Consider the following 20,623-nt stretch of genomic DNA (forward strand, 5'->3'; position numbering starts at 1 on the left):
GGAGATGAGAGTCAGAACTTTGAATGCTGGCACTATGACTGACTGGTAAAGGGAGAGAGCTAGCGGATATGATGGAGAGAAAGAAGGTGGATATACCAGAGACCAGTTTCTCTGAATTTCAGATATTCAGGTTATATCTAGCATTATGATGACGTATCTATTCTCTGTGAGTCCACTGTGGCGGGGAGCTTGTAGAGTGGGAAATCCCCACCTCTGAACTGCTGGTTTCAGAATGACTCACAAATGTTGCTGCATGTACTCGTGTTACCAGACCAGCAATCTCTTTGGAAAGTGTCAGAAGATTAGACTGATATTTCATAGCTTTCAGTCTTTCTTTCCTCTAGCTATTCCTGCTTATCCTTAAACAGCTTCTCAAGAGCCTCCTTCCGCCGGTTCCTGGTGCGCCGGTTTCTCTTCCTCCTTTTTGCCTTGGCCTTTTTGCTGGTTTCAGGGTCCTGGGTTTCTCTCTGCAATCGGGACTAAAGGCAGATTGAACATAAAAGTGCAAGCAGGATGGAGTAGGAGGTGGAGAAATGTGTCAGGAATGATCTGCAGCAGAATGGTACCAGGAAGAATGAAAGGGAAGGTGTACAAAATGGTAGTGAGACCAGCCATGTTATATGGATTGGAGACTGTGGCACTGACGAAAAAACAGGAGGCAGAGCTGGAGACAGCAGAGTTAAAGATGCTGAGATTTGGGTTGGGAGTGACGAAGATGGACAGGAATAGGAACGAGTATATTAGAGGGACAGCCCAGGTTGGACAGTTTGGAGACAAAGCAAGAGAGATGAGATTGAGTTGGTTTGGACATGTGCAGAGGAGAGATGCTGAGTATGTTGGGAGAAGCATGCTGAAGATGGAGCTGCCAGGTGAGAGGAAGTTTATGAATGTGGTGAGAGAGGACATGCAGGTGGTTGGCGTGACAGACGAAGATGCTGAATACAGGATGAGATGGAAACAGTCGATAGAAGAAGAAGAAAAGAGATTTCATATCTTAAAGTAATGATGGATATCGTTTCTCTTTACTTAGTTGAGTAGTTCTTTACATAATATAGATTACTATAGTTGTGGAATAGGGTTATTTACTGTATTTTTATAATTTACTATTTACTGTGGGCGGCACGGTGGTGTAGTGGTTAGCGCTGTCGCCTCACAGCAAGAAGGTCCTGGGTTCGAGCCCCGGGGCCGGCGAGGGCCTTTCTGTGTGGAGTTTGCATGTTCTCCCCGTGTCCGCGTGGGTTTCCTCCGGGTGCTCCGGTTTCCCCCACAGTCCAAAGACATGCAGGTTAGGTCAACCGGTGACTCTAAATTGACCGTAGGTGTGAATGTGAGTGTGAATGGTTGTCTGTGTCTATGTGTCAGCCCTGCGATGACCTGGCGACTTGTCCAGGGTGTACCCCGCCTTTCGCCCGTAGTCAGCTGGGATAGGCTCCAGCTTGCCTGTGACCTTGTAGAAGGATAAAGCGGCTAGAGATAATGAGATGAGATGAGACTATTTACTGTTTGATCTCAGGGCGGCATGATGGTGTAGTGGTTAGTACCGTCACCTCACAGCAAGAAGGTCTGGGTTCAAGCCCCGTGGCCGACGAGGGCCTTTCTGTGTGGAGTTTGCATGTTCTCCCCATGTCTGCATGGGTTTCCTCCGGGTGCTCCGGTTTCCCCCACAGTCCAAAGACATGCAGGTTAGGCTAATTGGTGACTCTAAATTGACCGTAGGTGTGAATGTGAGTGTGAATGGTTGTTTGTCTCTATGTGTCAGCCCTGTGATGACCTGGCGACTTGTCCAGGGTGTACCCCGCCTTTCGCCCGTAGTCAGCTGGGATAGGCTCCAGCTTGCCCGTGACCCTGTACAGGATAAGTGGTTATGGATAATGAATGGATGGATGGATGGATGTTTGATCTCAAACGCATGAAGAAGACAAGAAATTGCACTAATTAACTTTTGACGAGGCACACCTGTTAATTGAAAAGCATTCCAGGTGACGACCTCATGAACCTGGTTAAGATAATGCCAATAATGTGTAAAGCATAATCAAGGTAAATGGTGGCTACTTTGAAGAATCTAAAATATGAAATCTATTTGTTTCTTTTAACACTTTTTAGTTTATCGTATAATTCCATATATGTTCATTATGCTATTTCATAGTTTCGATGTCTTCTGAATTGTTCTACAATGTAGAAAATAGTCAGAATACAGAAAAACCTATGAATGAGTAGGGATGTCCAAACTTTTGACTAGTACTGTATTTAAAACATTCATTCAGGGTGTGAATAATTTTGGTTCGTATATGCGAGAGAACGTACTATTATTTAATTTAAAAAAAGTTTTTATTGAGCACTATGTTTATTTGTAGAACAAAGGCAAATACTTTCACCTGTAGTTTGAATGGAAAAACAATGTGTGTAATGTTTAACTTGTACAGTTTTTTTCCCCCTCGTTTTTGCATTATGAAAGGGGTCAGTAATTCTAGCAGGCTTTGTACTTGTAACTATCACACTTGTGAATTTTCTAAATTTAAGTTTGTGCTAAGAAGGAGTTGACAACTTATGGAGAAATTATACTATGAAAATACAATGTGTCAAGTTAAAAGTGGAAGTATGAAAACAAATGTTTTTGACTGAACAAGTCAAGTTAATGTTGTTTCATGTGAAAAGTAACTTTTGTTACTTATCTAAAACTGTTTTTGTTCATAAATTTTGTTTTAAAGCAAATTTATTTGCAGTGAGACCAAAGGTTTACACCTTAGCTAAAGAAATTCAGGGCCTGTTTACATGAGGACACTGTCGGGTAAAAATGACTAAATATTTTATCGGAAGTGCCTTTCGTCTACACGGGGACGGCGTTTTCGAGGCTGAAAAACGGAAAAAATTGAAAACGCCTTCTAGAGTGGATAAGTTAAAAACAGCCCCCGTTGCATATCCGTCTAAACTACCCAATACGCGAAACTCTGCTCGGATCTGCTCACGTCGGGTACGCGTTTACGTCATAGTAAGAGCATGTGTGGCAGCGGGGGCGTGGTCAAGCGCCGGTCTGTGACAGGAGGGTGGAGTCAGGGAAGGTGAGTGGCAGAATCACTACACCTGATGTCAATTAACCTGTGTTTGTGTGTCTTCCCAGTGACTGCGCCCTATTTAAAGAGGGAGAGCAGAGACGCTCATCCCCAAGCTAGACGACGGTTGCGTGTGTGTCTGTTGGTTTAAAAATATTGTTAGACTGAAAAGTGTGGCAATAAAGCCTATTTGTAAACCTGATCTCTGTCCTGCCGTCCTCTGTGCTCCACCCACTCATATAGAACGGCTACAGCATGTCTGATTACATCGATCCAACGGACCTTCAAGCTGCTCTGGCAACCTCACGAGTAGCCATAGGCAGAGTAATCAAAGTTTTCGCGGCGCAGATGTGCAGATCAGACAAGATGGAAGACGTTGCGCATGCGTGCAGACATAGCGGAGATCTTTCACAGCACCACTAAGCCGCCTGGCATGCACATCCAATTGAATTCCACACATTTATGCGTCACCGTATAGACGCAGATTTCCTCCTTGAAAACGGTCGTGTAGACGCAGAAAAAAGTGAGAACGAAAACGGACTTTTGCGTTTTTGTTTCAGACCGGCCCTGTGTAAAGTGGGCCTAAGTCTCAGTTTTTCCACATATTTCATATTACTATAATGAGCAGCCAGATAATGTGGCCAAAAGAAACCTCACTAAAGAGATCACTGAATGTAAAATCCCAGCCTTAGACCTCAGACCTGTGCTGGCATCTTATATTGTAAGCAAGTCACAGACTGAATGGGATGAATGCTGTGAAAACAAATTGTATGAAATCAACCCTGCCATCAATAAGACACTTTTTTGGTGGCTCTGAATTGACCATAGGTGTGAATGGTTGTTGGTCTCTGTGTCAGCCCTGCGACAATCTGGCGAATTGTCCAGGGTGTACCCCGCCTCATGCCCATAGTCAGCTGGGATAGGCTCCAGCTTGCCTGCAACCCTGTAGAACAGGATAAGCGGCTATAGATGATGGATGGATGGATGGATATTCTCACTTCAAACCAGATACGATCAAGTGGTGTAGACCAGGTATCGTATTGGTCATTCAAGGCGCACCCATGGTTTTTTATTAAATGGTGAAGAACCACCTTCATGCCATTTTTGTAGGATATCTCTGACAGTCGAGCATATTTTACTTTGTTGTCCTGGTCTCAGTGCTACAGGGGAACAATTTTATTCTCAAAGTACTTTGGATGATGTTTTTAACTTAACCACAAAAAGTTTTAGGATTTTTATCACATGCGTATCTGAAGCATCAAGTTCCTCTTTAGGATCAATTTCGAAACAACTGAGGGTACCGCAAGCATCTGTTAAAAAAAAAATCATCTGTAAATGTAAAAATCTTGGGATCACATAGACACTGCATCATTCAGGCAAGAAGAGGAAGGAGCCCCTACTCTATGATCACCAGAAAAAAAAAAAGGCCAGACTAAAGATTGCAGGTGATCACCAGCCTTTTGCAGGAGTGTGCTCTGGTTAGATGAATCAAAAATGGAACTGTTTAGTTCATTGACTAGACATAACGATTAGTACTGTCTATGGAAGAAAATGTGTGCTTTTAATCTGAAGAATACCATCCTAACTGTGAAGCATGGGAGTGGAAGCATCATGTTATGTGGGTGTTTTGCTGGAGAAAGGACTGGTGCACTTCAGAAAATGGATAGCAGGAGGATTATCTAGAAATAATGAAGCAGCACATCAAGACATCAGCCAGAAAGTTCAAACTTGGTCACAGCTGGGTCTTCCAGCAAGACAGTGACCCAAAGCATACCTTCAATGTTGTAACAAAATGGCTTAAAGACAACAAAGTAGAATTATTGATGTGACCATCGCAAAGGCCTGACTTGAATTCCACAGAAAATTTGTGGCCTGAACTTAGTAATTTTTGACCCACTGAAAATCTGATATAGTAAAATACAACTGAAATAAATATCTCTCTTATCTATTTTGAATTGACCTCTTATGGAAATAATGTTTGACTGAACACTGGAAATATATGGTACCATAGAAATGTGTGGAGTTGTGACAAATTGAATTTGAGTGCCTTTAGCCTAGGTGTATGTAAACTTTGGCTTTAACTATACTCAAGTTTGACACTGCAGTCTGATGGCTTATCCGTCCTCAGTTGAATACAGATAGTTAGAGCACTAACTACATAGTGCAGCATGAGACGATCATGGCAGATGATGAACTGGCACAATTTTGAATCGTATTCTTCTACTTTGATGACCTTGATTGGATGCTAAACTGAGCCCATTTGATTGTCATTTGCTGAATAAGCAAAAGATGAGAGAGAGATTTGTAATGTACTGTAAAATACTTTGAAAGTCTAAAAAAAAAAAGTTAAAGTGCATTTTTTTTCTTGGAAATGTAAAAGTAGAGTAAAAGTATTCAATTATACTCAAGTAAATTGGGATGCTGCGTAAATAAAAACAGAATGCAATGATTTGCAAATCCTTTTCAACTTCTATTCAGTTGAATGCAATACAAACGACAATATATTTAATATTCAAACTGATAAACTTTTTATTTATTTTTTGTAAATATACACTCATTCCGTGTTTGATGCCTGCAACATGTTCCAAGACGGGTGGGACAGGGGCAACAAAAGACTGAGGAAGTTGTGGAATGCTCAAAAAACACCTGTTTGAAACGTTCTACAGGTAAACAGGTTAACAGGTGATAGTATTGTGATTGGGTATGAAAGGGGCATCCTTGATGGCAAGGATAGGGCGAGGGTCACCACTTAATAACAACATTTCTCAATGTACAGTTGCAAAGAATTTAGGGATTTCACTATCGACAATCCATAATATCATCAAAAGATTCAGAGAATCTTGAGAAATCTCTGCACGTAAGGGAAAAGGCCGAAAACCAACACTGAACGGCCGTGACCATTGATCCTTCAGGTGGCACTACATTAAAAACTGACATGATTGTATAAAGCCATTACTAGACAGGCTCAGGAACACTTTGGAAAGCCAGTGTCATAAACACAGTTCGTCGCTGCATCTATAAATGCAAAGCGAAAGCCATATAGCAACAACATCCAGAAATGCCGCCAAATTCTGAGATGGACTGATGCAAAGTGGAAAAACATTGTGGTCTGATGAGTCCACGTTTTGAATTGTTTTTGAAAATCATGGACATTGTATCATCCAGACTAAAGAGGAAAAGGACCATCCAGATTGTTACCAGCACAATATTTAAAAGCCAGCATCTGTGATGGTATGGGGGTGTGTTAGTGCCCATGGCATGGGTAACATCTGTGAAGACACCCTTAATGCTGAAAGGTACATACAGGTTTTGGAGCAACATATATTGCCATCCAGATGACCTCTTTTTCAGGGATGTCCCTGCTTATTCCAGCAAGACAAAGCCAAACCATATTCTGCATGTGTTACAACACGTGTGGCTTTGTAGAAAAGAGTGCGGGTGCTAAACTGGCCTGCCTGCCTGTCATTGAGAATGTGTGGTGCATTATGAAGTGCAAAATACAACAACATGGACTGTTGAGCAACTGAAGTCGTATATCAAGCAAGAAAGGGAAAGAATTTCACATTCTGAGCTTCAACAATTAGTGTCCTCTGTTCCCAAATGCTTACTGAGTATTGTTAAAAGAAAAGGTGATGTAACACATTAGTAAACATGCCCCTGTCCTAAAATTATTTTGGAATTTGTTGCAGGCATCATATTCAGAATGAGTGTATATTAAAAAAAAATGTTAATCAGTTTAAACATTAAATATCTTGTCTACTTATTGTATTCAATTGAATATAGGTTGAAATGAAGAAGAACAGGAGAAGATGAGCATGAATCTCTCTGACACGGGCTCTGACAGTGACACAGACATCAAGGACAATTTCACTGCATCTAATGAAAAGGTGTGTGAGAGAGAGAGTGAGAGAGCGCATGCATGTGTTTTCCTTTGCAACATGTAGCCTAATGTGTAACTACGGTATGTTCACAGTAAAAGTTTTATGATCATTTAAGTTGTTGACAATCCAGCTTCTGTATGAAATAACTAGACATTTTTTAAAAATTTAATCTTATATTGTTGTCTGTTTCCCACCTCACTTTGTATTTGTATTGACTTTTCTTCTTTCTTTGTTCTTTTCAAACTACAGCAAGAAAATGACCTACCTGACTCAGTGCTTACTTACTTTAAAGCTTCAAGTAACAGAGTAAATACTTTTGAGCAACTCATCCTTGAAGATCTTGATGAGCTCGGTAAGATCTGAATTTATCTGCAAAGAAATTTTTTTTGGCTGCTGTAAGAGTGTAATTTTAATGTATATTGTGTGCAGAGACCATGTGTCACAAGATGTTCAGCCCGAGTCAGGATGGTGATCTTCTGAATGAACAAGGCTCTAATCATGATGAGGAGCCATTAAAGCTGAAGGAAAGAGTAAGCCATAGTTTATTGTCTTGTTGTGGCTTCGTGGTCTTGAAGTGGATGTGGTTGTAAAAACCTCTGACTCATTTCTGAGGAATGAAGGGTGGATGAATTGTGCTCTTGATGTGTTTTCCTTGATGTGATTTCCAACTAAAGTAATTCTCTAAATATATTTATGTATATGTGTGTGTTTTTACAGATAATGTCTGAAATTGGAGAGGAAGTAGGCCTCCCGTGTGAAACTCACGACTTGAATGGAGATTATGGTTGGTTTGCATGATGGAAGTAAGACGAGAGAGAAAGAGAGGGAGAGGGAAAGGGAGAGAGATATTTAGGGAGTTTCATCTCTATGCATTACCTTCAAAGACAAATTTATGAGAATGTAATTAATTAATGATAGGAGCTAATTGCAGGCTTATTGAAACTGGGCAGGACGAGATTCAAAATGTTCCAAACCCAGAATATCAAAGTGCAATATGTGGCCAAAAGTATGTGGACACCTAACCAAAGTTGAAAGCACATAATTGTCTTTGCATGCTGTAATATTACACTTTCCCTTCAGTTTAAGTGAGAGGCTCAAACGTGTTTCAGCTTGACAAAACGAGGTCCATGAAGATATGGTTTGCCAAGGCTAGTGTGGAAGAAGTTGAGCGGCCTGCACAAAGCCCTGACCTCACTACATGTTTGGAATGAACTGGAACGCCACCTGTGCCCTGGGCCTCTTCGCCTGACATCAGTGCCTGACCTCACTAATGCTCTTGTGGCTGAATGAGCACTAATCCCCACAGCCACAGACGTAGTACAATTGATAGAAAAGAAGCAAGGACATACAGTACCAGTCAAAAGTTTGGACACACCTACTCATTCATTTGTTTTTTCTGTAGTTTGGCTATTTTCTACATTGTAGAACAATACTAGGTGGCACGGTGGTGTAGTGGTTAGCACTGTCGCCTCACAGCAAAAAGGTCCTGGGTTCGAGCCCAGCCCAGCGGCCGGTGAGGGCCTTTCTGTATGGAGTTTGCATTAGACCCCGAAGCCGTTTGTTTTCAGGATAATGGCTGGCTGATGAAATTATTGGCTGGCTAGCTGACTCAGCCAAAACCTTAATGGCTGCTGCAGCCACCAAAATGTTTATGGCTACAAATGGCTGATACTGGACGTCACTGTGTGGCATATATCCGGGCGAACGGATCAAACAAATGGGGGGAATAAATAGCAAATTACCACAGGTCCCCTGGTCTCTTACTTCATTGTAAATATAAATCTAGCAAGATTGTAGTTCAGTGCTAATAATAAGCTAATCTGGATTGTTTGAGGAAGGCATCTAGCTGTCTACTCTCACTAGCAATGACCAGTGAAGGACTGGCAGCTATCTTACTATGATGAAAGTAGAGTGGTGGAGTACTTTTTTTTTTTTATCAATCTCGAAGTATGTGAAACAAACAAACAAAGAAAAAATACCTTTACACTTTCCCTCAGCAGCGGCAAAGAATGCAGCCATCTCGTCGATATCGGAGTCGATTGATGCTCTGGGTGGGTTCCCGGGTTCCCCAGTGTATCGTGGTAACGGTGTGAGGGGCGGGAAGCCAGACAGGTAGTCACAACGGCAAGCTTGTGGTGGCTCTCTGTGCTGTGATATCAGTTCTAAATCTCTACAGTGTATGCCTATACGTCTCTATTGTGTTACTACTAGTGTGTACAGTTGATCATGTTTGTGTCACTTTTCTTGTAGCTCATGATGTGGATAAACCCATTATTTGATGTACACAATTCTTAGTGGCTCAGCCAAATTTTATTAGATAGCGGCTCAAATTGGCTTACAAAATTATTGGCTGGCGGCGGCTCAAATTCTAAATGGCGGTTTTAGCGGCACCTGGCGGCGGCTTCGGGGTCTAGTTTGCATGTTCTCCCCATGTCTGCATGGGTTTCCTCCGGGTGCTCCGGTTTCCCCCCACAGTCCAAAGACATGCAGGTTAGGCTAATTGGTGACTCTAAATTGACCGTAGGTGTGAATGTGAGTGTGAATGGTTGTCTGTGTCTATGTGTCAGCCCTGTGATGACCTGGCGACTTGTCCAGGGTGTACCCCGCCTCTCGCCCATAGTCAGCTGGGATAGGCTCCAGCTTGCCTGTGACCCTGTAGAACAGGATAAGCGACTACAGATAATGGATGGATGGATGGATGGATGGATAGACCAATACTGGGTGGCATGGTGGTGTAGTGGTTAACACTGTCACTTCACAGCAAGAAGGTTCTGGGTTCAAGCCCAGTGGTCGGCGGAGGCCTTTCTGTGTGGAGTTTGCATGTTCTCCCCATGTCTGCGTGCACTGCAAAAAATTATATCTTAGCAAGTGAAAATATCTTGAAAATAGTTGAAATGATCTAGCATTTCCTATTAGAAGAATACAAGACACCAATTCTGAGATTATTAAACCAACTTCTAGATTGCAACACTGCAAAAAATTATATTTTAGCAAGTGAAAATATCTTGAAAATAGTTGAAACGATCTAGCATTTCTTATTAGAAGAAAACAAGACACCAGTTTTGAGATTATTAAACCTAGTTCTAGATTGCAACCAATTTATTCTAAGATGTCTTACCAAGTGTAATTATCTTACTGCACTGGCAGATTATTTCACTTGATTATAGTCTAAATGTTCTCAAATGTATTATGTTTTTCCTTATACTAGGATGGCTAGTTTTTGCAGTGAACCAACTTATTCTAAGATGTCTTATCAAGTAAAATTATCTGTCCATGCAGCAAGATAATTTCACTAGTATTAAGTAATTTTCTCCTCAAATTCAGTTTTCAATTTTTTGCAGTGTGGGTTTCCTCCGGGTGCTCTGGTTTCCCCCACGGTCCAAAGACATGCAGGTTAGACTAATTGGCGGCTCTAAATTGTTTGTAGGTGTAGGTGTAAGTGTGTGTGTGTGTGTGTGTGTGTGTGTGTGTGTGTGTGTGTGTGTGTGTGTGTGTGTGTGTGTGAAATGGTTGAGAAGAGAAAACCTCTATAATAATCCAGTAGAAGGCAACAGGAAACCACTACTGTAATGTTCCCTAGACACTTTGATGGCTGAAGCCGTCAGAGCGGCCATGTCACTGTAGTGATGTACCAAAATGGATGGAGAGAGAACAATACTGAAGACGTCAAAATTATGAAATAACATATGGAACATATATGGATTTATGTGGCAAACAAAACATGTTAAAAAACAAAATATGTTTCATATTTTTGATTCTTTAAAGTCAACATCATTTACCTTGATGACGCTTTGTACACTACTGGCATTATCTTAACCAGCTTCATGAGGTAGTCACCTGGAATGCTTTTCAATTAACAGATGTGTCTTGTCAAAAGTTAATTAGTGCAATTTCTTGCCTTCTTAATGTATTTGAGATCAAACAGTAAATAATAATAAATAATAAAAATACAGTAAATAGCCCTATTCCACAACTGTAGTAATCCATATTATGTCAAGAACCACTCAACTAAGTAAAGAGAAACGACATCCATCATTACTTTAAGACATGATGTCTTAATTAATAAAAATAACGGAAAAAAACATTAAATTAGAAGGTGCATCCAAACTTTTGTCTGGTACTGTATATAATGTTCTCATCTCATTATCTCTAGCCGCTTTATCCTGTTCTACAGGGTCGCAGGCAAGCTGGAGCCTATCCCAGCTGACTACGGGCGAAAGGCGGGGTACACACTGGACAAGTCGCCAGGTAATCACAGGGCTGACACATATACACAGACAACCATTCACACTCACATTCACACCTACGGTCAATTTAGAGTCACCAGTTAACCTAACCTGCATGCCTTTGGACTGTGGGGGGAAACCAGAGCACCTGGAGGAAACCCACGCGGACAACATGTAAACTCCGCACAGAAAGGCCCTCGCTGGCCACGGGGCTTGAACCCGGACCTTCTTGCTGTGAGGCGACAGCGCTAACCACTACACCACCATGCCGCCTGTATATAATGTTCTCGTCTCGTCTCGTCTCGTCTTCTTCCGCTTATCCGGGACCGGGTCGCGGAGGCAGCAGTCTAAGCATGGAAGCCCAAACTTCCCTTTCCCCAGACACCTCGACCAGCTCCTCGGGAAGAACACCGAGGCGTTCCCAGGCCAGCCGAGAGACATAGTCCCTCCAGCGTGTCCTGGGTCTTCCCCGGGGCCTCCTCCCGGGGGGACATGCCTGGAAAACCTCCCCAGGGAGGCGTCCAGGAGGCATCCGAAAAAGATGCCCGAGCCACCTCAGCTGGTTCCTCTCGATGTGGAGGAGCAGCGGCTCTACTCCGAGCTCCTCCCGAGTGACTGTGCTTCTCACCCTATCTCTAAGGGAGCGCCCAGCCACCCTGCGAAGGAAACTCATTTCAGCTGCTTGTATCCGCGATCTTGTTCTTTCTGTCATTACCCAAAGCTCATGACCATAGGTGAGAGTCGGAACGTAGATCGACCGGTAAATTGAGAGCTTCGCCTTTTGGCTCAGCTCCTTCTTCACCACGACGGACCGGTAAAGCGACCGCATCACTGTGGAGGCTGCACCGATCCGCCTGTCGATCTCACGCTCCATCCTTCCCTCACTCGTGAACAAGATCCCGAGATGCTTAAACTCCTCCACTTGAGGCAGGACTTCTCCACCAACCTGGAGAGGGCAAGCCACCCTTTTCCGGTCGAGAACCATGGCCTCGGACTTGGAGGTGCTGATTCTCATCCCAGCCGCTTCACACTCGACTGCAAACCGCCCCAGTGCATGCTGAAGGTCCTGGTTTGAAGAAGCCAACAGGACAACATCATCCGCAAAAAGCAGAGATGAAATCCTGTGGTTCCCAAACAGGATTCCTTCCGGCCCCTGGCTGCGCCTAGAAATTCTGTCCATAAAAATTATGAACAGAACCGGTGACAAAGGGCAGCCCTGCCGGAGTCCAACATGCACTGGGAACAGGTCTGACTTACTGCCGGCAATGCGAACCAGACTCCTGCTCCGTTCGTACAGGGACCGGACAGCCCTTAGCAAAGAGCCCCGAACCCCATACTCCCGAAGCACCCCCCACAGAATACCACGGGGGACACGGTCGAATGCCTTCTCCAGATCCACAAAGCACATGTGGACTGGTTGGGCAAACTCCCATGAACCCTCGAGCACCCTATGAAGGGTATAGAGCTGGTCCAGTGTTCCGCGACCAGGACGAAAACCGCATTGTTCCTCCTGGATCCGAGGTTCGACTATTGGTCGAATTCTCCTCTCCAGTACCCTGGAGTAAACTTTCCCTGGGAGGCTGAGAAGTGTGATTCCCCTATAATTGGAGCACACTCTCCGGTCCCCTTTCTTAAAAAGAGGGACCACCACCCCAGTCTGCCACTCCAGAGGCACTGTCCCCAACCGCCACGCGATGTTGCAGAGGCGTGTCAACCAAGACAGCCCCACAACATCCAGAGACTTGAGATACTCTGGGCGGATCTCATCCACCCCCGGTGCCTTGCCACCGAGGAGCTTGCAAACCACCTCAGTGACTTCGGCTTGGGTAATGGACGAGTCCACCTCTGAGTCATCAGCCTCAGTCTCCTCAGTGGAAGACATGACGGTGGGATTGAGGAGATCCTCAAAGTATTCCTTCCACCGCCCGACAATGTCCCCAGTCAAGGTCAACAGCTCCCCACCCGCACTGTAAACAGTGTTGGCAGAGTACTGCTTCCCCCTCCTGAGGCGCCGGACGGTTTGCCAGAATTTCTTCGAGGCCGACCGATAGTCCTTCTCCATGGCCTCCCCGAACTCCTCCCAGTTCCGAGTTTTTGCCTCCGCAACTGCCCGAGCTGCAGCACGCCTGGCCTGCCGATACCCGTCGGCTGCCTCAGGAGTCCCGGAGGTCAACATGGCCCGATAGGACTCCTTCTTCAGCTTGACGGCATCCCTTACTTCCGGTGTCCACCACCGGGTTCGGGGATTGCCGCCACGACAGGCACCGGAGACCTTGCGGCCACAGCTCCGAACAGCTGCGTCCACAATGGAGGTAGAGAACATGGTCCACTCAGACTCAATGTCCCCCGCCTCCCTTGGAAGCTGGGAAAAGCTCTCCCGGAGGTGGGAGTTAAAGACCTCCCCAACAGAGTGCTCGGCCAGACGTTCCCAGCAGACCCTCACCATACGTTTAGGCCTGCCAGGTCTGTCCAGCTTCCTCCTCTGCCAGCGGATCCAACTCACCACCAGGTGGTGATCAGTTGACAGCTCAACCCCTCTCTTCACTCGAGTGTCCAAGACATAGGGCCGGAGATCAGATGAAACGACTACAAAGTCGATCATCGACCTCCGACCTAAGGTGTCCTGGTGCCACGTGCACTTATGGACACCCCTATGCTCGAACATGGTGTTCGTTATGGACAAACCGTGACTAGCACAGAAGTCCAATAACAAAACACCACTCGGGTTCAGATCGGGGAGGCCGTTCCTCCCAACCACGCCCCTCCAGGTGTCACTGTCGTCGCCCACGTGAGCATTGAAGTCCCCCAGTAGCACAATGGAGTCCCCAGTCTGAGCACCCCTCAGTACCTCTCCCAGGGACTCCAAGAAGGCCGGATACTCTATACTGCTATTTGGCCCGTAGGCACAAACAACAGCAAGAGCCCTCTCCCCAATCCGAAGGCGCAGAGAGGCGACCCTCTCGTTCACTGGGGTAAACTCCAACACATGGCGGCTGAGCTGGGGAGCTATAAGCAAGCCCACACCAGCCCGCCGCCGCTCACCACGGGCGACTCCAGAGAAGTGGAAAGTCCAGCCCCTCTCGAGGAGCTGGGTTCCAGAGCCCAAGCTATGCGTGGAGGTGAGCCCGACTATCTCTAGCCGGTACCTCTCAACCTCCCACACAAGCTCAGGCTCCTTCCCCCCCAGCGAAGTGACATTCCATGTCCCAACAGCCAGACGCTGTGTCCGGGGATCAGGTCGTCGAGGCCCCTGCCTTCGACTGCCACCCAATCCACATTGCACCAAACCCCTACTGCTACCTCTGTGGGTGGTGAACCCACAGGAGGTCGGGCCCACGTCACCTCTTCGGGCTGAGCCCGGCCGGGCCCCATGGGCAAAGGCCCGGCCACCAAGCGCTCGCATACGAGCCCCAACCCCAGGCCTGGCTCCAGGGTGGGGCCCCGGCTGCGTCCTACCGGGCGACGTCACGGTCCTGGATTTTTTCTCCATAGGGTTTTTTTGGTGAACTGCTCTTGGTCTGGCCTGTCACCTAGGACCTGTCTGCCTTGGGAAACCCTACCAGGGGCATAATGCCCCCGACAACATAGCTCCTAGGATCATTCAAGCACACAAACCCCTCCACCACAATAAGGTGGCAGTTCTAGGAGGGGGTATATAATGTTATGCTATGTAAATTATACTGCAGAGGATGAGGCAGTGTGAGGTAGTGCAATTATAGTAAATATAGTACAGGATTTACCTCACATAGGGGCAAATTATATTTGCCAGTTTACCTACTGGCATGTTTTTGGGAAGAATGAGGAAACCACAGAGCACACAGGAAACCCACATGGGGACAGCATGTGAAACTCCACACAGAACTGGAAACCATGGAAGTGCGAGGTGGCACTGCTACCCACTGAGCTACTGTGCCGGCCTGTAAACCCAACATTAAAACTGGACTAGCCTGGACTATCCTGATGCTCCACTTCTGCCTGGGGCTTCCTTCAACTGTGGATGGTCTTATTTGGATAGGCTAAATATTGGACTTACTGAAGACCATTTATCCCCAAGTCTCATCCATTATGCAGTGGATAACTGCAGCTGGATACTATGGACCTAAACTTAAAAGTGCTAATGAAAAACAAAACCCCTAATGCTTTTACTGAAGATTATTTCAACGCACTCAGTATAGTGTGTGTTTGTGGTGAAAGTCATTACTTGGGTTTAAGTGACCTCTACTGGTTTGGATGGTGTTCAATAACCGAGGCAATTAAAATACAATAATTTGCAACTAAAAGTAAATATATATAATCTTAAAAAAAGATTACTGAAATATATGAGCTATTGTGTGATATTCTACCAATAGGTATAAAATTTGGCTTTCTTTTTTGCATGCAGATTTCTTTTTAATGAACTTGTAGTACAACCCCGATTCCAAAAAAGTTGGGACAAAGTACAAATTGTAAATAAAAACGAAATGCAATAATTTACAAATTTTAAAAACTGATATTGTATTCACAATAGAACATAGACAACATATCAAATGTCGAAAGTGAGACATTTTGAAATTTCATGCCAAATATTGGCTCATTTGAAATGTCATGACAGCAACACATCTCAAAAAAGTTGGGACAGGGGCAATAAGAGGCTGGAAAAGTTAAAGGTACAAAAAAGGAACAGCTGGAGGACCAAATTGCAACTCATTAGGTCAATTGGCAATAGGTCATTAACATGACTGGGTATAAAAAGAGCATCTTGGAGTGGCAGCGGCTCTCAGAAGTAAAGATGGGAAGAGGATCACCAATCCCCCTAATTCAGCGCCGACAAATAGTGGAGCAATATCAGAAAGGAGTTCGACAGTGTAAAATTGCAAAGAGTTTGAACATATCATCATCTACAGTGCATAATATCATCAAAAGATTCAGAGTATCTGGAAGAATCTCTGTGTGTAAGGGTCAAGGCCGGAAAACCATACTGGGTGCCCGTGATCTTCGGGCCCTTAGACGGCACTGCATCACATACAGGCATGCTTCTGTACTGGAAATCACAAAATGGGCTCAGGAATATTTCCAGAGAACATTATCTGTGAACATAATTCACCGTGCCATCCGCCGTTGCCAGCTAAACCTCTATAGTTCAAAGAAGAAGCCGTATCTAAACATGATCCAGAAGCGCAGACGTCTTCTCTGGGCCAAGGCTCATTTAAAATGGACTGTGGCAAAGTGGAAAACTGTTCTGTGGTCAGACGAATCAAATTTGAAGTTCTTTATGGAAATCAGGGACGCCGTGTCATTCGGACTAAAGAGGAGAAGGACGACCCAAGTTGTTATCACCGCTCCGTTCAGAAGCCTGCATCTCTGATGGTATGGGGCTGCATTAGTGCGTGTGGCATGGGCAGCTTACACATCTGGAAAGACACCATCAATGCTGAAAGGTATATCCAGGTTCTAGAGCAACATATGCTCCCATCCAGATGACGTCTCTTTCAGGGAAGACGTTGCATTTTCCAACATGACAATGCCAAACCACATACTGCATCAATTACTACATCATGGCTGCGTAGAAGAAGGGTCCGGGTACTGAACTGGCCAGCCTGCAGTCCAGATCTTTCACCCATAGAAAACATTTGGCGCATCATAAAACGGAAGATACGACAAAAAAGACCTAAGACAGTTGAGCAACTAGAATCCTACATTAGACAAGAATGGGTTAACATTCCTATCCCTAAACTTGAGCAGCTTGTCTCCTCAGTCCCCAGACGTTTACAGACTGTTGTAAAGAGAAAAGGGGATGTCTCACAGTGGTAAACATGGCCTTGTCCCAACTTTTTTGAGATGTGTTGTTGTCCTGAAATTTAAAATCACCTAATTTTTCTCTTTAAATGATACATTTTCTCAGTTTAAACATTTGATATGTCATCTATGTTCCATTCTGAATAAAATATGGAATTTTGAAACTTCCACATCATTGCATTCTATTTTTATTTACAATTTGTACTTTGTCCCAACTTTTTTGGAATTGGGGTTGTATTTGGAAGCACATGAATGTATTTGTTGATCTCAGATGCTGAATATAACACACACAAGGATTCTGAAAGACAGCTCATGTTTGAATGGAGAAAGTTAGAGGAGCGACTGGGGAAAGAGGAGGAGCAGAGACTGGCCGAGCTCGAGGCTGAAAGGGAACAGCGTCTGAAATCGGCCAGAGAAGAGGAGGAGAAGACGAGGTGCAGAAGTGAGCAGTTTAAGGAGGAGTTGAGGAGAATCAAAGCAAATAATCAGGTAAAGTAGTATTATACTGCCTATTTTGCACTACATTACCTTTATTTTGTATGTTTTTTTGCTTTTATTTTGCACTATATTGCCTTTATTTTGTATTATTTCTTCCACCTATTTACTGTTGTAATTGGCATTCATGGTGGATGGCAAACTAAGAATTTCATTGTGCAAGAGGACGTTCGTTACTGTGCATATGACAATAAACACTTTGAACTTGAAACTTTGTAAAGGATCTACAAGAAATCCCTGAATACTTTTGGTAAAAGGAAAAAAAACTCAAACAGTTTTACTTTTTTTTTTTTTGCTATTTATTTACAGTTTGAATATTTGAAACCTGTAGAAGGTGATGGTGAATTAAGCCAAAGTCTTCAACTTGAAATGGTTAAACAGCAGGTGAGTTTGAACACTGTTGTTAAGGAATAAAACACATCCAGATGTGCTGTTATTGGAAAATAATCAATGATGTTGTGGTGTGATGCAGCTCGATATGAAGCAGCAGGGCATTGCCATACTGAAGTTGATTTTTTTTTTTCCTGATAACAGCATGTCCTGAAGTGTTTTATTCCTTTTATGGTTACAAAGCTCTGACACTGGAGACTCCTTCCAAAAATGTCTTGTCAGAAAACATCATTGATTACATATGTTTTGAAAATCTGCTTACATTGAGCAGTTATGGTAATTATGGATTCTTTTTGATGACTGGCTGTGCCTCTCACAAAACAGTACTATGCCAGTCACCTCAGAGAATCCATAATTCCAACCGGAGCCTCTCAGCGCATGGTATATCTGATTATTAGCTCAATAGAGCCCAAACTAAGAGGGTGTGTCACGTTGTGTAGTCACATGGCATAACTGTTGCTAATTGGCTGCATGAACCTACAGCACTGGGTTCGTTACAGTTTGCCAACAGGCTCGCTTCATATCATTCTGTGTGTTTTTAGTACGGCCGCTAGTAGTGGTGTTACACTCGATTAAAAAAATAAAAATAAAAAAATCACAAATAGTCCTCTTTAAAATGTTTGTTAACCACAGACAAGATGATGTGCTTATTATCATATAACAGCATGCTACATTGTTTGACAATTACCTTACCTATTGACAATTGTAATGCCATAATCATTAGATTTAAATTATTTATGTTCATTCCAGGACTCCTATTCACAAAAAAATTCTATATCCTTTCAACACACTTGAGTATTGAATGTATACACAAACTACTTGGATAGATTTTCACATTATGGTTACGTATGAATTTGTCTCAGGAGCTGATCAAGAAATTGGAAGAACAGATAGCAGAAGAGAGGCGAGTTTTCGAGGAAATACAGCAGGAAGAGAGGAGGAGAACTGAGACACGGTGCACTGCGGCAGCCACAAAGTTACAGGCAGCTTTCAGAGGCACACTGGTGCATCGCTGGAGCAGAAAAAAGCTGACCAAGAGGAGAGAAGAGGAGAGGAAGAGGCAGGAGGAAAAGGCAGAAAGAGAAAAGAGAGAGTGGGAGGAAAGGATGAAGATGGAGTGGTTGATGGAGAGAAGGAGGGTGGAGCAGGAGGAACAGCTTCACAGAGAAGAGGCAGATAGGAGGAGAGCCGAGTATGAGAAAGCTAAGGAACGAGAGCGCCATCGCCTGGAGAGGGAGCGCAACCTGGAGGAGCAGAGAAGAAAAGAAAAGGAAGAAGCAAAGAGGGTAGAGGATGAAAGGAAAAGAAAGGAGGAGGAGAAGCAGAAAATGATGGGACAGAGGAGAGTAGAAGAGGAAATGAGAAAAGTAGAGGAGGAGGAGAAGAAAATTAAAGAGGAAAAAGTAAAAAGAATTGAGGATGAATCAACAGAAAGGATAGAAGAGAGGAGCATGGAGGAGGAAAGGAGAGAAGTCAAGGAGGATGAGGAGAAGACAAGAAAAGAAGAAGAAAAAACAAAGAGCATTGAGGGTGAAAGGAAAAGAAAGGATGAGGAGAAGCAGAAAGAGACCGAAGAGAGGAGAGTGGAGGAGGAGAGGAAAAGAAAAGAAGTAGAAGACGCAAAGAGGATTGAGCATGAAAGGAAAAGAAAGGAGAAGGAGAAAAGTATGGAGATCAGGAGAATGGAAGAGGAGAATGGGAAGGTGCAGGTGGAGGAGGAGAAGGAAAGAAAAAAGGTGGAAGAAGCAAAGAGAACAGAGGATGAAAGAAGAAGAAAGGAGGAGAAACAGAAACTAATGCATGAGAGGAGAGTGGAGGAGGACAAGAAAAGAAAGGAAGAGGGAGAGGAAAAGAGGACAGATGCTGAAATAAACAGAAAGGAGGAAGAGGAAAAGCAGAAAGGGATGAATGAAAAAAGAGTGGTAGAAGAGTTTAGATTAAAGCAAGAAGAACAATGTAAAGAGAATGAAACGAAGCAAGTACAGAAAGTGCAGAGAGAGAAACTTAAGGAAAAGGACATCAAAGGAGAGGAAACGGTAATGAAGAGAAATGACGATGGACAGAATACAGAGGAAAGAAGCAGAAATATAATTAAGGACAATGTAAATGGACTTGTTGATCAGAGAGAAAATCCAGAGACTGACAAGGAGAGCAAGGATGCTACAAAATGTGGAAAAGATGAGAAATCTAGTGATAATGTTTCCCAGTTATGTCTTTCTCAGTCAGTCAATATGTCCAAAAGTTTCTTAGCCAGGACTCTGTCCTCTAGAAATGGGCAAAATGAGCAGCTCAGCTGCCACACAGTATCAGCCCTGTCCACTCAGTCCGCTGATGACAGCAGTGTAACAGCGAGTCCACCTGAAGAGAAAAGTGTAACAGACCCCAGAGGGCTGCAGAGTGCTGTGGATGACTCGAGCTCTGCATGTCTGCCTGACAGCGCTGAGGAGAAGCGATTAGCCTGGATGATGAACTGCACTCCCTGGTCCGAGCTCTCCATGCAGAACAAGAGGAAAGGGTGTGTTGTTCCACAAAGGAGGAGGGCATGTAGGAGAGCTTCAAGACACAGCCTGCTACCTTTACCTGTGGACACTGTTCTCACGTCCGGACCCTGGAGCTCTCTAAAACAGGTAGCAGCAGAAACTGAAAAAGAGTCCTATGATGATGATGATGATGATGATTATTATTATTATTATTATTATTATTATTATTATTAACCAGTAGCAGTGATCCTAATCTCTGTCCACCCCAAAATTGATTAGTTTCCAGTAATAGCAATACCTGAAGTGTTTTATTCCTCTTATACCAT

General features: G+C 44.0%; 1 protein-coding gene across 1 annotated transcript in view; it reads left to right on the forward strand.

Annotated features, from left to right (window-relative positions):
• The first annotated feature begins 595 nt into the window (after positions 1-595).
• The window catches only part of lrriq1 (leucine-rich repeats and IQ motif containing 1), a 95,318-nt gene continuing 75,290 nt past the window's right edge, over positions 596-20,623 (forward strand). Inside the window, exons 1-9 of the mRNA XM_060924357.1 lie at positions 596-869; positions 6,846-6,937; positions 7,181-7,283; positions 7,361-7,461; positions 7,649-7,715; positions 17,204-17,426; positions 17,784-17,811; positions 18,681-19,312; positions 19,355-20,444. Coding sequence (XP_060780340.1) covers positions 596-869; positions 6,846-6,937; positions 7,181-7,283; positions 7,361-7,461; positions 7,649-7,715; positions 17,204-17,426; positions 17,784-17,811; positions 18,681-19,312; positions 19,355-20,444 — 2,610 coding nt within the window. The remainder of the gene's footprint in view (positions 870-6,845; positions 6,938-7,180; positions 7,284-7,360; positions 7,462-7,648; positions 7,716-17,203; positions 17,427-17,783; positions 17,812-18,680; positions 19,313-19,354; positions 20,445-20,623) is intronic.

Source organism: Neoarius graeffei, chromosome 6 (genome assembly GCF_027579695.1).
Source record: "Neoarius graeffei isolate fNeoGra1 chromosome 6, fNeoGra1.pri, whole genome shotgun sequence".
Classification (NCBI taxonomy): Eukaryota; Metazoa; Chordata; class Actinopteri; order Siluriformes; family Ariidae; genus Neoarius; species Neoarius graeffei.